Genomic DNA, 14818 nt, shown 5'->3' with positions numbered 1-14818 from the left:
AGATGTCCTGCAGGGAGGATGTGAAATGTCACTGTGGATAGTGGAGGTCCAAATGTACCCGAGTGAACCAAACACTGGAAAACTGGAGAATCCCCAAGAGTGTTGGGGTGATTGTGAAGACTAGCCTATCCATTTACTTAAACACTGGAACCCAAAGCAAAATCAAATATACATTATATAGATATAAAAACAACTGGGCTGTTAAATCCTTAAAATATCTTAATAAAAACCACCTCTGCTTTCAAGGAGAAAATAAAACAGGCAGGTCAGCACCGTCTGTGCTCTCAATTTTTCCTGCTTTCAACAGAAGATGTTATTTGTAGCATTAAGTGACATCATCCTCACTATAATCTGTTACTCACACACTGCACCGCCATAAAAATTATATTTATATTATAGAAAAACAATTTCATGACAGATGTGTTTTTTCCTATCCCCCTTTTCTTCCCAGTTATGCAGGTACACTATGACCAAAACTCCAGACTCACAGTGATAAAGTTCAGGAATGTTTCTGTGTGTATTACAACAAACACAGCAGTCTTTTCTCTGTATGTTTGACTTTATAAATTGATTTATTATGAGCAACGCAAATGTTAACAAATGGAGACACTAATTGTTACAGTCACAGCCTGCTCAATATTTTTCTTGCCTTGATTGTGTGAGGATTTCTCCAAACTCCTCAGAGTTGATCACCGTTATTGACAGTCTGGTGTAATAAGTAGCTTTGTTTGGCATTGCTTCACAGGAAAGCATTATGAAGATGTAGTAATAGCCAAATTAGGCCAGCAGATGTCACTGTGGAGGAACTAAGAGGAGAACAGTGTGGCACATGTTCAAATGATCCAAAGTATTTATTAATCAAATAACACTCACCCCCCCCCCCCCCCAAAAAAAAAACAATAATAATAATAAAAAAAAAATATTCCGATATTGCAGAACTGTTACATGATATTAAACCGAAACTGTCAATTCACCTCTGTAGAGCGGGCAGTCATAATGAAGCTCATATGAAGCTCAATGAAGTTAATATCAAGTTGTAGATTGAAGCTGCGTTTCATATTTTTGGCCACCAGATGTCACCAAAGAGATCAGTGTTGAAAAGCTTCCAGTAACCATTTTTCGATACAAGCTTCAGAAAGTTTCATTTGGCCATCGCGAACTTTTGTAACGCACCCTGTATCGTCGATTAAACGCATCGTATATCTCATACGGCCACGACCAAGAAGAAGACGAAGAGGACGCTAACGGTAGCACCAGTAAATATCGGAAAGGAGATACGATGACGTAATCAGAAAGCGCCGTAGACGTTAGCAAACCAGTTAGCTCCGTTAGCCCGCAATTTGAAAGGAGCTTACTGACAGCTTCATAGCTCGTGCGGGCCAATGTTTTATCTCGGTAAATGACCCAACAGCACCTCTGGTTCCTAGCAGCTGTTTGGTTTAGTCGTGGCTCGCCTTCATTATGACAGAGGAAGATGATTTACCAGCCAACTTTTTGACAGAGAAGATGCAGCACAGCAGTGGAGAGCTGGTCCCTCCCGACGGCCTGTGTTGGTTGTCAGTACTGTTCTGTCTGATGCTGGCTTGTTTTTATGTTGGCAGCTTATATGTGTGGAGGAGTCACCTGCCGAGGTGAGCTACATACGCTTTATACTGGGGTTTATTTGAAAGGAGAGTCAGTGAACTGCTTTCATTCCTATATTATTTACCCACACTGAAGTTTGCATTAAGTTTGAATTAATATTTAATTAGAAATAATTGATCAGTCTGCATGTTTGTGGACCATGTTAAAGAGTCACTGAAGAAAGGCTGGTGGCATCTCCAAGTGAGATTTTTCACGCGGTTCAGTTCGTTTTAGTGAGGAAATGTATCTTCTATAATAATCTTCAGTACTCATGTCACAGTGTGTGGCTACAAGTGCAGTAATGCACTTGTAGCCACACAAGTGCATTACTGCACTTGTTTCTGACTGGATTAACCTGTGAGGAGCTTACAGGGCTGTTGCTACTTTACCTCCACCTGGGCACACTGTAGACCAGGTTTTAGATGTGTCCTTGAACACAGCTGATTCAAATGACTAAACGACCTCCTCAACCTCTCTTGAAGTTCTCCAGAGGCCTGGTAATGAATTAATCATTTGATTCAGGTGTGTTGACCCAGGGTGAGACCTAAAACCTGCAGGAGATGGGCCTTAGAGGCCTGGAGTTCAAATCAAATTCAAATTCAAATTTTATTTGTCACATACACAGTACGATATGCAGTGAAATGCTTACACAACTGCTCGTGACCTAAAGAAAAAAAGAAAAGGCTATGAATAAGATAGGAAATAAATATGAAAATTAAAAAGGGTAAATTTAACTAGGAAGGAATAAAATAAAATATAAAAATGAAAGTTAAAAATGAAATAACTGTACAACACAAATTAGAATGAAGGGTAAATTTAACTGGGAAAGATTAAGATAGAATATGTAAATTAAAGTTGAAAATAAAATAACTGTACAACAAAATACACAATACACAGTATAGAAATATATAAGAATGTATGAAGAAATATAAATATATATATATATATATACACACACACAATAAAAGCAGCTGTACAAGTATTAAATGGAAATGAAGAATATAATGTCCAGTGTTGTGAAATCCACATTATTTAGTGTCTTGTGCAGTGCAAATATGCTTAAAGTGATTTAGTGATGAAGTGAAAACAATGTCCAGTGTGTGTGTAAGAACCATATGTGTGGGTCAGTACTGTGTGGTGGTGTGATTGAGAGACCGTATCGCCTGCGGGAAGAAGCTCCTCCTCAGTCTCTCTGTTGGTCTTCAGGGAGCAGAATCGCTTTCCTGACCTCAACAGAGAGAACAGTCTGTTGTTGGGATGGCTGAGGTCCTTCACGATCTTCCTGATCTTCTCCACCCCCGCTGTAGACTAGGACAGCTTCTTTTCTCAGGGTGTTTTTTAAACTTGAAGTAAAACTTGGTTCAGTTTTTCACTCACAGATGCACAAAGAATTTCCTGTCATCTGACAAGGGCATATATGGATGCAACAGTTTTCAGATTCTGGGCCAGAGCAGATATTTAATAACAAAGTGGCCAATTGCAAAAGCAATATTTTCTTTGTTTTGCTTGACTCTGATTGTTTTTCTTTCGTTCCTGTGCTTGTACCAGGGGATCTTGAAATTTGAATGGCTACAAAATAGGGCTGCTAAATTTATGGAATCCTATTTGGCAACGACTTGATGGCAGTCGAGGCAAAAATCTAACAACGCAGATGTTCGCACAAAAAATAATGGATTCCTTTCTGTGAGGAAAAATGAGTCCTTGGTTCATTCTGCAGCTAAGTGATACTTGTACTACAAAATGTTCATGCTCCACTATATCACAAGCACCTGGCTCAGGCTTTACTTTAAAGTTGTGTTGAATTATGTTGCCACTCAAAATGGACCAGGTCAGAGTCTAGATGATCTCTTAAGTCCATGTCACCTATCATTGTGAATAGCAAACGCCAAAGGACTATACTGCGATGTTCATAACCGGGCTTTCTTGGTATTAGCTGGCCCCAGTAATATAGGGAAAGAAAATGCAGATTTTCTAACCACTTGTGAGTGGTTTCTGGTAGTAGCTGTGAAGCTGATTACTAAAGCGCCAGTCAAATGGGCCTAAGACCCGTCAGTGACTCCCTGCTTGTTCCTAGGGAAAAGTGTTTATTCCAGGACTGGATGGTGAGTGGTTCATAGCAGTCATGAGAATGTACAAAGATAGATGAGATGTATTGTGCTACACCATAAGTCTCCTTGCTACCTTCATCAGTGCACACCTATAGAACGCACCAATGGTAGGGGAACTATGAAGTGTGACACAAAACTGAAACTGTTTACATTCAAACTAAACCTTTCATCTTTTGAAATGTGTTGGTTGTCAGGCAGAATTGTGAATTAGATGGTAAACATCCTCCAAGTTTGCATCACATCTTGGAGAGTAAAATGGCGAGGTCAGAGAATTCTGTGTCTTTCATGTAAGTTACCGACCACTGCTTGTGACCAAACCCAAGGCTGGTTATGGTGCACGATCTTATGATGGAGTTACTGGTGCCACGGCTCATAGACCTCTACAAACGAGTTAGTGAAGCAAATTGATCAGCTGTCTTATCGTGTCTTATGATAAAACATACGTCCTCTTTATGGCATGATTATAACCAACAATATCCTTGCATCTGCTCATTGCCAACCACTTCATTTTGTAGAAATCCAGCCAGTTCTTTTAAGTGTGTGTGTGTCGAAATAGTATTTCAACTTTATTCTCAAAATGAGCAATAAGATATTTTTTTCTTAATGTGGCCCTAATACCTTCATAGGCTCTTCTCTGTGATTGGTTTCATCCAGTGTCAGCCAGCAACCCTGAGCAATCCCTTGCCAGCCGGTCTGGGAGTACACTCGCTCCATGGTGACCAGAGGTTGCCCAGATGTTAACACCTGGTCTCTAGACCTGTGTGACTGGGGCCTTACGTTGTCTAACACCACAGTCAACTACAGCTGGTTTGGCAATAGTTGCGATCACCTTTCTCTGTTGAGCTCAGCTTTCTGCTCCACGCTCTGGATGTTTAAAGGAGCTGTTTATAATGTAATTTACTAACTTTCACTTCCAATTTAACCAAACAGCAGCAGTGTTTTACATGAATGTATTGATTTTGGATGAACTTGCTGTGCTGTAATGTTATCACCGTTCCCTAACATCAAAGCAGGAAGTTCTCTTTGTGCTCGTTTGTGTTTGTCAAAGTGGTCATTTGAAAATTGGTTTATAGGTTGTCTTGTAGCTGTGTAACATGCAGCTGCTTTATTGTTATTGTAAGTGTTAATGTGGAGCAGATGTATCTTATATGCCTACTGTTGCTATTATTTAACTTGTGTTGTATCACTTGTCTGCCCACTTATGTGCACTAATTAATAATGTAACTAGGGTTAATCATTCACTTCTTTATGTGAACACAGTCCATGTTTTACTGCTCACAGCACTTAAAACATGCGGTTATCCTAATTGGGCGTTTATAAAGTCAGCAAAGAGGCACAGAAAAGAAGATCAGACACCAGCGAGGGAGGATAAGAAGGACAGACGCAACAACATTGTCATCCCCTATGTAGCCGGTGTATCAGAGAAACTCAGGAGAGTTTTCTCCAATCACGACATCCCAGTTTACTTCAGACCCAGCAACACACTCAGACACAAGCTGGTTCACCCGAAAGACAAAACGCCAAAACACAGACTTAACAATGTGGTGTTTGCTGTACAGTGCAGCGAGGAATGCCCAGACCTCTACATTGGAGAGACCAAACAGCCACTTCACAAGCGCACATCTGCATCTAAAGGTCAAAGGTCACTCTTTCGAGGATGCCAACGTTCACATTTTGGACAGAGAGGATAGATGGTTTGAAAGAGGAGTGAAAGAAGCATCTATGTCCACTGTGAGCGACCATCTTTGAACAGAGGCGGTGGTTTACGACACCAACTCTCTGCCATCTATAATCCAGTTTAGGCGTAGCGAGCTGTCTGTGAAGATGCATAGTTTCCTTAGCAACAAGCGACAACTCTGCCCTTTTTTGTATATTTTTTCTGTATTCAGGGAGTAGTGTAGTTTGTTACCCATGTGTAACCCTAGATATTTCTATGTCCACCCAAAGACTTTCACAGGCTGGAGAGGAGGCCTGAATCTTTGAAAATCTACTATCATTTCCTTCATCTTACAGGTTCAACATGAGGTCGTTTTTGTGACTTTTACAGGATCCTTATATTCAGAATTCTGTCCGTTGTTAAAACACCACAATGACAGTATGATCTGAGTGTTTCTGGATGTGGCAGGACTCCGAATGGTATTTGAAGTCTGCTGTACACGATGTGAAAGGGAACAGAGCCAGGACAGTCCCCTGTGTTGCCCCCGTGCTGCTCATTAATGTTCCAGAAACACAGTTTTCCAACCTGACTAACTGGTCTTTCTGTCAGGTAGTCTGTAATCTCTGTGAACTTGTCAAAGATCACATAAGTGCCAGATTTCTCCAGATGAGCTAGGGCACGGTGAAGCATGTAGAGGACGGGGGTCATGTATGTTGTTGACCTGAAGTCACAGTTGGTGTAGAATCAGCTGTTCCAAGGTTTTCATGATGTGCGATGTGGGGGCCACTGCTCTGTAGTCGTTCAGGTCAGCTGGACACTTCATTTTTGGTACAGGATGTTTTCCACAATGTCAACACCCGCTTCAGTTGTACTCAGATTAATGACACAGGTGTGAGAGGGGAAGGAGAAGGAGAAGGGGGGGCTGTGGTGGAGAAACCTGACATCTGATTAGGACCAAATATTTACAACATTCCTGCAACAACTGAATGGATGTAAATTCCAGTGACCGTGTGATGCATGCTCTGCACTGTTATTGACAGACAGGTCCACTGTCCAACCAGCTCACATCACCTCCCGGATCACAAACGACCACTGAATTAGACACTGAAAACTGTGGCGCTTGCAGACGGTTTAGACGGAGTAGAAAACGCTGTATAAGAACCAGTCCACTTACCAGTTACCATTTTAATGGCCAACTTTAAAGCATGAAAAAACTGTTTCACAGCCCGCTGTTTAAATAGTTTTATTACAATATAAATCCTGCCAGGCAACTGCTGTTGAGAGTTATAGATCTATAAGTAAAACTGAATGGGGTTGAAATTAAACTGAAAACTTTTGGGTTGTTTCTGTCTTCATTACGACTCCATGCAGCGCGGCTTGTGAGTCTGCGACTCATCACTTTACATTTGTAGATTTGTTATTGGTTCCCCATGGAGGATTTTAATGTGCTTCTTTATGTGTGCATTATTAAACCAAAGCTCACTGGTGAGTGCTGACAACTCACTTCTCCTCCGTCTTATCAGCATACAGAAGCTGTTTGTATCTCCGTGCTTGTGTGCTTGGATAACGTGTGCATGTTTCCCTGTCGTCAGGGACCATCCTGCTGTCATAAAGAGACGCTTCACCAGCGTCCTGATTGTGTCAGGTCTGTCGCCCCTGTTTGTGTGGGCATGGAGAGAATCTGCAGGTGTCGTGGTGAGTTGAGATCTTGTTCTAGTACCTCAGGATGAACATTTTGTGCTACGTTGTATCACAGTTTCTGTTTTCATTTGTGTGTCAGAATGGCCCGTCTTTGCTGGTTCTCATGGGAATCCGGTTTGAAGGCCTCATTCCTGCCATCATACTTCCTCTGCTCCTCACCATGGTAAGAAACAGCCAATGTGCTTCCCTAACATTACCCCTAATGTTCATCGTTAAACTGTGCTTGATTGGAATATTTTGGGAAAGAAAACCTTTATTTTTCTTTAGTTTAAATTAGGGCTGCACGATTAATCGTTAGAAAATCGTGATCTCAATTCAATGAGATCATGTGCGATCTCATTTCCAAATGACAACGATTTAAAAAAAAAAAAAAAAAAAAAAAAAAAACGACGACAATTGTACCGCATTTTGATCCGGGACGTAATGTGCATGAAAACAAGCGCTCACTCTTCCTGCTCAACAAATGACAAGGGCGGAGCCATATACCACCTGATACAGAAGCTGGCTGCTAAAATTGGCAGGAAAAAACAACGGAGAGCACGTCAGGGATGACGAGAAGGTGACAGGAGAAAATCCGTCCCGGTCAACCACCCAAACATCAATAACGGGAACCTTATACAGCGCTTCCCTATACACGTCGAACTCTGCGGGAGTTCGACGGGAGGCTTTACAGCCTCCGTAAAGAAATTACTGAGGCCATCACTTATCACCTGACCAAAGATATGGCTCCATCAACACTGTGCAAAACGAGGGATTCAGGAAAATGATCAACACCCTAGACAAACGCTACACAGTGCCGTCCCGCAACTATTTTTCTATTGTTGCACTACCTGCTCTGTACACGCAGTGTCGAGCAACGACAAAACCTGAGACATTTGTTGTTTTTATGTTTATTTATTGTTTTTCAGTCTCAACTGTTACGAAGTTGATGTGCAGTTAATAAGTGCAATAAATATTTATACTGGAAAGAAAATCGTGAGAGAATCGTGATCTCAATTCTAAGCCAAAAAATTGTGATTCTCATTTTATGCAAAATCGTGCAGCTCTAGTTTAAATGATGAAAACATCAGTTGTGGGAAACATGCACGCTTTTTTGTCCTTGTAATGTCACTCAGAATAAAATATGAGAATGTATAGAAACAATTTCAAATGATAATTTAAATTGTTACTTTATTAATGTTCACACACTTATTTTCAACCTAAAAATATTCACAAATGTGATATTTATACAAATATACTGAGAACTGTGAATCTGTAGTTAAATATTTTAGTGTTGCTTTCATTCGTACTTACATTCAGAAAAGTAGCCAGGGCGATGAAGGAAGTAGGCGGAAATACCCAGAGTCTATGTGTTCAACAACAGGCTGGTGGCAAAAACAAAGGAAAAGGCTTATAGTGACTCATATGTGAGGCTTGACACTAAGGAAGGAGAAAAGGACTTCTACCATGTGGCTATACAGAGAGCCGTAGAGAGTCTTGAATGAATGTACTGAAGAGGTGGAACCTCTTGAGGAGCTGGAGGAAAGAACAATGAGAGTGAAGAGGATGGATGGAGGACAGCGAGGGCATGACATATCTGTGGAGGTGTGTGGATGTCTAGAAGAGATTTCAGTGAACTTTTTAACACAAGTATTTAGCACAGTCTTGGAAAGTGGGAGGATACCTAGAGATAGAGAAGCGGTGGTTTTCAAGAACAAGGGCGATGTGCAGAGCTGTTGTAACTATGGAGGGATAAAGTTGATGAACCATATCATGAAGCTATGGGAAAAATTATTGATGTTCGGTTATGAAGAGAGGTGATGATCAATGATCAGGGCGAGGGCTTCATGTTGAGAGATAACACGACAGATGTTTGTTTTCAGAGTGTTGTTGAAGTATAAAGAAGGTCAGGAGTCGCACTGTCTTTGTGGATGTATAGAAAGCTTATGATGAGAAAGAGACTGTGGCACCACATGATCACGAGTTCCAGTGAAGTATTTCAAATGTATGAGGACAGCGAGACAGTGGTGACGTGTGCAGTAGGAATGCTAAAACAATGGTTTGAGTCAGGTGAGAAACTTGAGATGCAAGAAAGACACAGATGCTCGAATTTGTGTCTGACTTTCAGATTCAGGTTCGTTTATTGTCATTCAGTCAATGCTCACCATTACATTGCTGAATGAAATTATGTGGACAGAGGAGAAAACATAAACTTTATATGCAGCTCTGGTAATGGCAGCAACATCTCAAATATAAGTACTTTTATTTGTCTGGCCGTGTGCTGCAGGTCCTGTTTCTGGGCCCACTCATGCAGTTGGCCATGGATTGTCCGTGGAGCTTCACCGATGGGATCCGGGTGGCCTTTGGTGAGCCAACGAGCTGTGCTATGTTTTATTCTTGAACTGGATTCATGATTTTCGATCTGTTTCTAAATTTGGTTTACACCTGTTGCTCTTGCTTCTTCCTCTAGACCCATGGTTCTGGATGTTGTGTGCCAACGATATGCGGTGGCTGAGGAATCAAGTGGTGGCGCCGCTAACTGAGGAGCTGGTGTTCAGAGCGTGCATGTTGCCCATGTTGGTGCCCTGTGCTGGTCCTTCTACTGCTATCATAACCTGTCCCCTCTTTTTCGGAGTGGGTGAGTGCAAGTTTTTTCCAGCTTAGCCACAAGTTGTTTATTTATTTTTCTGTTTTTATTCAGCCGTTTTAAAAACTTCACAAAGTGCTGAAATGAATACTCAAATGTCCCATCGAGAGGGCCGATGTGCGTTTATCATCTTCCATATTGAGTTGACTGGTTCAGCTGCCCGTCACTACCAGATCAACTGCCGCTTGCATGTTCAAAGGTAACTCTGCTTGGACAAACTGCCCGAAATGTGTTTACAGAAACATTTCAGGGATTTCGAGTCATTCTGCACTCCAGATGCGTTAATTGTGTTAAATTCTTTTACTGGTTTTACTGTAATTATAAATTACAGTAAAACCAGCTAAGAAGAAATAAATACATGAGCTTCTAATTTAAAAACTATTGCACCAATGGAAGAAAGCAGTCCTGCATATTTGTTTAATATTGAAAGATGACTCCAGGATTCCTCGCTGTTACTGCAGGCCAAGTCAGTGCCACCCAGAGTGTTTAGCTCTTAGCTGGAGGAGCAGCAGCTCTTAACGGTCAGGAGACGCTAACGAGGGAAGCGAGCCAAAGTGTCCATAAACTCGGTGGGGATGCATGCTTCGATTCACCTGGCAAATATACTGCCAACAACACGGATGAACTGCAGCTACTCAACAGCTTAAAATCAACTTTTCCAGATTTGCAACTTTGTGCTTCACTAAAAGCTAGATAGGCGACTGCATCCCCGGCTGCTTGTGGACCGTTACACGGAGCTTTCTGAAAGAGGAGGCGAAATCTGTTTGTATATAAACAAAGGTTGTTGTTTAGATGGCGCAGTGTTGGGAAAGAAACATGCAGTCCCTCACATAGAGACCATTATCACTGAGTTTAAATCATTTCATACTCCACAGGAGTTCACCTTGTTAGGCCTGTGTTAGCAAAGCATCAGATACCGAACACTGAGGACAAACACCCGGTGTCTCCCTGCTCATTGTTCTTCATGACTTTAACAGAGCAAACGTCAGACACGAGAATTTGTCCCTACCCGGGACAAAAGCACTTATCCCTCTGTCCCCCATCTGCTGTAGTCTGATTACTGCCTGGTTCATCCTCTTACAGGCAAAATCTGAGCTCTGTCGCTACCCTGTTTACAGGACACCAGCCTTTATACCCACCATTACAGTGCAGGAAGCCCCTGCAGTTTCCTTCTGAACGATAGGTGTCGCCACTCAGACAATATCGCTGCATAAGCGCTGCTGTAAGAGCACAAGTCAAACAAAGAAGCCAAGACTTTGAGTGCTTTTTGGAAAGTTTTTTTCCCCCCTTAATTTTGTGTTGATTGGAAGTAGCAGTGTATATAATAAATAATGCAGAGTGTGTTCCAATAATGTCTTTGTTGAAGTTGCTGCATGTATGAGTGCCTGCTCTGTCCTCTCTTCTAGCTCACTTCCACCATGTGATTGAGTTGCTGAGGTTCAGACAGGGCACTCTGTTGGGTATTTTCCTCTCTGCAGGTGAGAACATCTTTTTCACTGCGTTTATTGTGACTTCATCACAGGATAGCAGGAAGATGCACTTTTGTTCTTCTGTTTTGCAGTGTTTCAGTTTTCCTACACGGCAGTGTTTGGAGCCTACACAGCCTTCATCTTCATCAGAACAGGTAAGAGGCTTTTCTTCACTCTTCTTTTTCTTGGAGCGTCCCGTCGGCCTGGCACTGGGTGGTACGATTAAGTTTGGGTTTTCTGAGCCGGGCTGTCCAAGCCTGGGCTTAAGAGCCAAGGGTTGGTCTAATTAACCTGAGATAAACTAAATGAAATAAACTTACCAGTACGTAATTTTAAAATAAAATGCACAGGTCAGCCATCGTATGAGCCGACAGATGTGCATTACTGGGAAAAATATATCTGCTATTTGTGAAAGAGGATTTAAGATAATTCGTGCATAGCTTTCAATGTTGAAGTGCACTGAATGTTTTTTCCTGTTGTGGACCAACAGAGGGGTTTTTACAGTTACAAAATAACTGAAGGTTCACTGAATATGGACATATTCCTAATTTAGATTTGCCATATATGGTGATATGCAAAAGTTTGGGCACCCTTTTCATGATTTTCCTTCATAAATGATTGGTTGTTTGGATCAGCAATTTCATTTAAATATATCATATAGCAGATGAACACAATGATATTTGAGAAGTGAAACGAAGTTTACAGGATTTACAGGAAGTGTGCAATAGTTACTTAAACTAAACCAGGCAGGTGCATAAATCTGGGCACCCCAACAGAAAAAATACATCAATATTTAGTAGATCCTCCTTTTGCAGAAATAACGCCTCCAAACACTTCTTATAGCTTCCAATGAGAGTCTGGATTCTGGTTGAAGGTATCTTGGACCTTTCGTCTTTACAAAACGTCTCCAGTTCAGTCAGGTTTGATGGTTTCCGAGCATGGACAGCCTGCTTTAACTCACACCACAGATTTTCAGTAATATTCAGGTCTGGGCTGAGATGGCCGTTCCAGAGCGTTGGACTTGTTCCTCTGCATGAATGTCTTAGTGGGTTTTGAGCAGTGTTTCGGGTCGTTGTCTTGTTGAAAGATCCAGCACTGGTGCAGCTTCAGCTTTGTGACTGATTCTTGAACATTGTTCTCAAGAATCTGCTGATACTGAGTGGAATCCATGCGACCCTCAACTTTAACAAGATTCCCAGTCCCTGCACTGGGCACAGCCCCACAGCATGATGGAAGCACCACCACAGTTTACTGTAGGCAGCAGGTGTTTCTCTTTGGATGCTGTGTACTGTTTCCGCCATGTATACCACCTCTTGTTATGCCCAAATAACTCAATTTTAGTTTCATCAGTCCACAGCATCTCCTTGTGCAAAGTGCGCTGAATAGTTGAACGATGCACAGTGACTCCATTTGGTGTGTGGGTTGACTCTGACTGTTCTCACCATCCATCGCCTCTGATTATCTAAGATTTTCCTTGACCTGTCACTTCGGCCTTGACTAGAACTGTGCCTGTGGTCTTCCTCACTATGTTCCTCCCAGTGGAAACTGACAGCTGAAATCTCCGTGATAGCTTTTTGTATCCTTCCCCTAAACCATGATGTTGAACATGGTTTGTTTTCAGGTCATTTGAGAGTTGTTTTGAGGCTCCCATGTTGCTGCTCTCGAGAGAAGATGCAAAGAGGAGAAAAACTTGCAACTGGCCCCGCTAAATATGCTTCCTCCTGACTGGATTCATCTGTGTATGTAGGTCAAGGGTCAATGAGCTTACCAAACAAATTTTATGTTTCAATAATTAGTGCTGAAGGCATTCAAATCAATAAAACAACAACAAGGGTCCCACATTTATGCACCTGCCTAAACTAGTTGAAGTAACTATTGCAAACTTTCTGTAAATCCTATAAACTTCATTTCACTTCTCAAATATCACTGTGTGTAAATGAAATTGCTGATCCAAACAACCAACGATTTATGAAGGAAAAACATGAAAATTATCAGGGGTTATTATTATTATTATCATTTTTGCATACCACTGTAATTTAGCAAAACCTAAAAATAAAATGTTTTCCATATTAAACAGTCGTATATAAAGACCTGTGATATATGTAGTTAACTGTTCGGGACACTGCAGCCTGCAGCTTGTTCCACAAGCCTACGTCATAGTTTATCCTTATGTCTCCAGCAATATTATATGTGTGGGATTTAGAGAAATGAAGTTAATAAGTGTGATAAAGTCATTTTTTAATTAGCTGTAGCAGTTATGCGCTGGACGTTGGTGTCATTGGCCTTGGATGAGTGTTTAAAGTGTCACACAGTGCTCAGGTTGGCCAGTGTGGCCTTGCAGTGTGGAGCAACTGCTCTGTGTACCAGTAGCTCAGGTATTGAGCCTGTTCATCTTACTGTGGTACTGAGGTAGGTTACAGGCCGGTAGTTGGATGAGAGCGGTCTCTTCTGTATATAAACTATACACTTCATCAAGCTTGCACGTTAGCTGATTATTTAAAATTCTTTCCTCTTGTCCAAAATGTTCTCTTCTGTCTTTAAAAACAGTTTTAATATTTTCAGTTACAGGATTTAAAGGATTATTTTTAAATCAAAGCATTTGTTTATCTATCACAGCTGAATGGGAAGCTGAAGGAAGCTGTAACACTGTCAAACAGTGGGAGTAAATGGCTGTTTTTTCTGTCTGTTACAGGCCACCTGATTGGTCCAGTACTTTGCCACTCCTTCTGTAACTACATGGGTTTCCCTGCCATCAGCACAGCTCTGGAGCACCCTTACCGACTCACTGTCCTCTCCTCCTATTTACTGGGGGTCCTCCTCTTCTTTCTCCTTCTGTTCCCCTTCACCGACCCCTCCTATTACAGCCTCCCAGTCTGCACCCTCACCTCCTTCCCCAGTTCCTCCTGCCTCTCCTGATCCTTGTCCCACCCTCACATTTCTACTGTCGTCAAGAAGTAATTGAGGGTGTTTTTGCTTTTTTGACTTTTTACTTGTTTTTTTTCCTCATTAGCGTTAAGAGTTAAGGTCTGTTGGGCCAACAGTGACGACTCTGTTGCCACAGAGAGGGGAGGAACTCTGTAGACCCGTTCCTTGGGCTGTAGACACTTTGTTTGTCTGTATTTATGTGGCACCAGTCCTGTAACTGGTTCTCATGGTGTGCAGACGTTAGAGTCGCGTTGCTGAGACTAAGCTGAGAATAAACTGGGGCAGTCGATTTCCAAAGACAGCTAATGTGTCCTACACTGCCACACAGATACAGGATAGTACGGTAGACATAACACAGATGAACAAGTTAGAATGCTGGTAAATCTCTGTGATAAGGTACCACAGTATACTCTGTGATGGACTCCATTCGGTCTGACTCGTTTGCTGCACCTCAGCCATGTTTTCATTATCACGATGGCTGCAATCACATCACTGACATCACAGGACAGGTTGGAAACAAACGTACTTCCTGCTCCTTTCACCTGACTCGTTGTTTGTGAGAAACATGACTAATTTATATTTTCAACAAATAGTTCGTTGTATATTGTGTATATGCAGAGTGATGGGGATTGCTATGTTGCTAATTATTTTCACTTTCGTGCCAGTTTTCCACGGCAGGTTCCAGTTTGTAATCTAGTCTCTGTTTAAA

The 14818-nt window shown here is 41.7% G+C and overlaps 1 protein-coding gene across 1 annotated transcript; it reads left to right on the top strand.

The window, feature by feature from the left end:
• The first annotated feature begins 1130 nt into the window (after positions 1-1130).
• Positions 1131-14410, top strand: rce1a (Ras converting CAAX endopeptidase 1a). Its single transcript, XM_006808486.3, has 8 exons — positions 1131-1631; positions 6981-7083; positions 7169-7252; positions 9356-9434; positions 9539-9706; positions 11122-11193; positions 11277-11339; positions 13877-14410. The coding sequence occupies exons 1-8, from the start codon at positions 1462-1464 to the stop codon at positions 14098-14100; spliced, it is 963 nt and encodes a 320-aa protein (XP_006808549.1). The 5' UTR covers positions 1131-1461; the 3' UTR covers positions 14101-14410.
• The last annotated feature ends 408 nt before the right edge of the window (positions 14411-14818 follow it).

This window comes from Neolamprologus brichardi, chromosome 3 (genome assembly GCF_056152115.1).
Source record: "Neolamprologus brichardi isolate AB-2024 chromosome 3, ASM5615211v1, whole genome shotgun sequence".
NCBI classification, from domain to species: Eukaryota; Metazoa; Chordata; class Actinopteri; order Cichliformes; family Cichlidae; genus Neolamprologus; species Neolamprologus brichardi.
Note: the sequence above shows the minus strand (reverse complement) of the source record. Positions and strands in the feature narration are given on the sequence as shown.

Bases quoted from the DNA above. Each gene is read 5' to 3' on its own strand.
- rce1a (XM_006808486.3), top strand. From the start codon at position 1,462: ATGACAGAGGAAGATGATTTACCAGCCAACTTTTTGACAGAGAAGATG. The intron at 1,632-6,980 runs GTGAGCTACATA...CCCTGTCGTCAG, and splicing joins TGGAGGAGTCACCTGCCGAG to GGACCATCCTGCTGTCATAA. The intron at 9,707-11,121 runs GTGAGTGCAAGT...CCTCTCTTCTAG, and splicing joins TCCCCTCTTTTTCGGAGTGG to CTCACTTCCACCATGTGATT.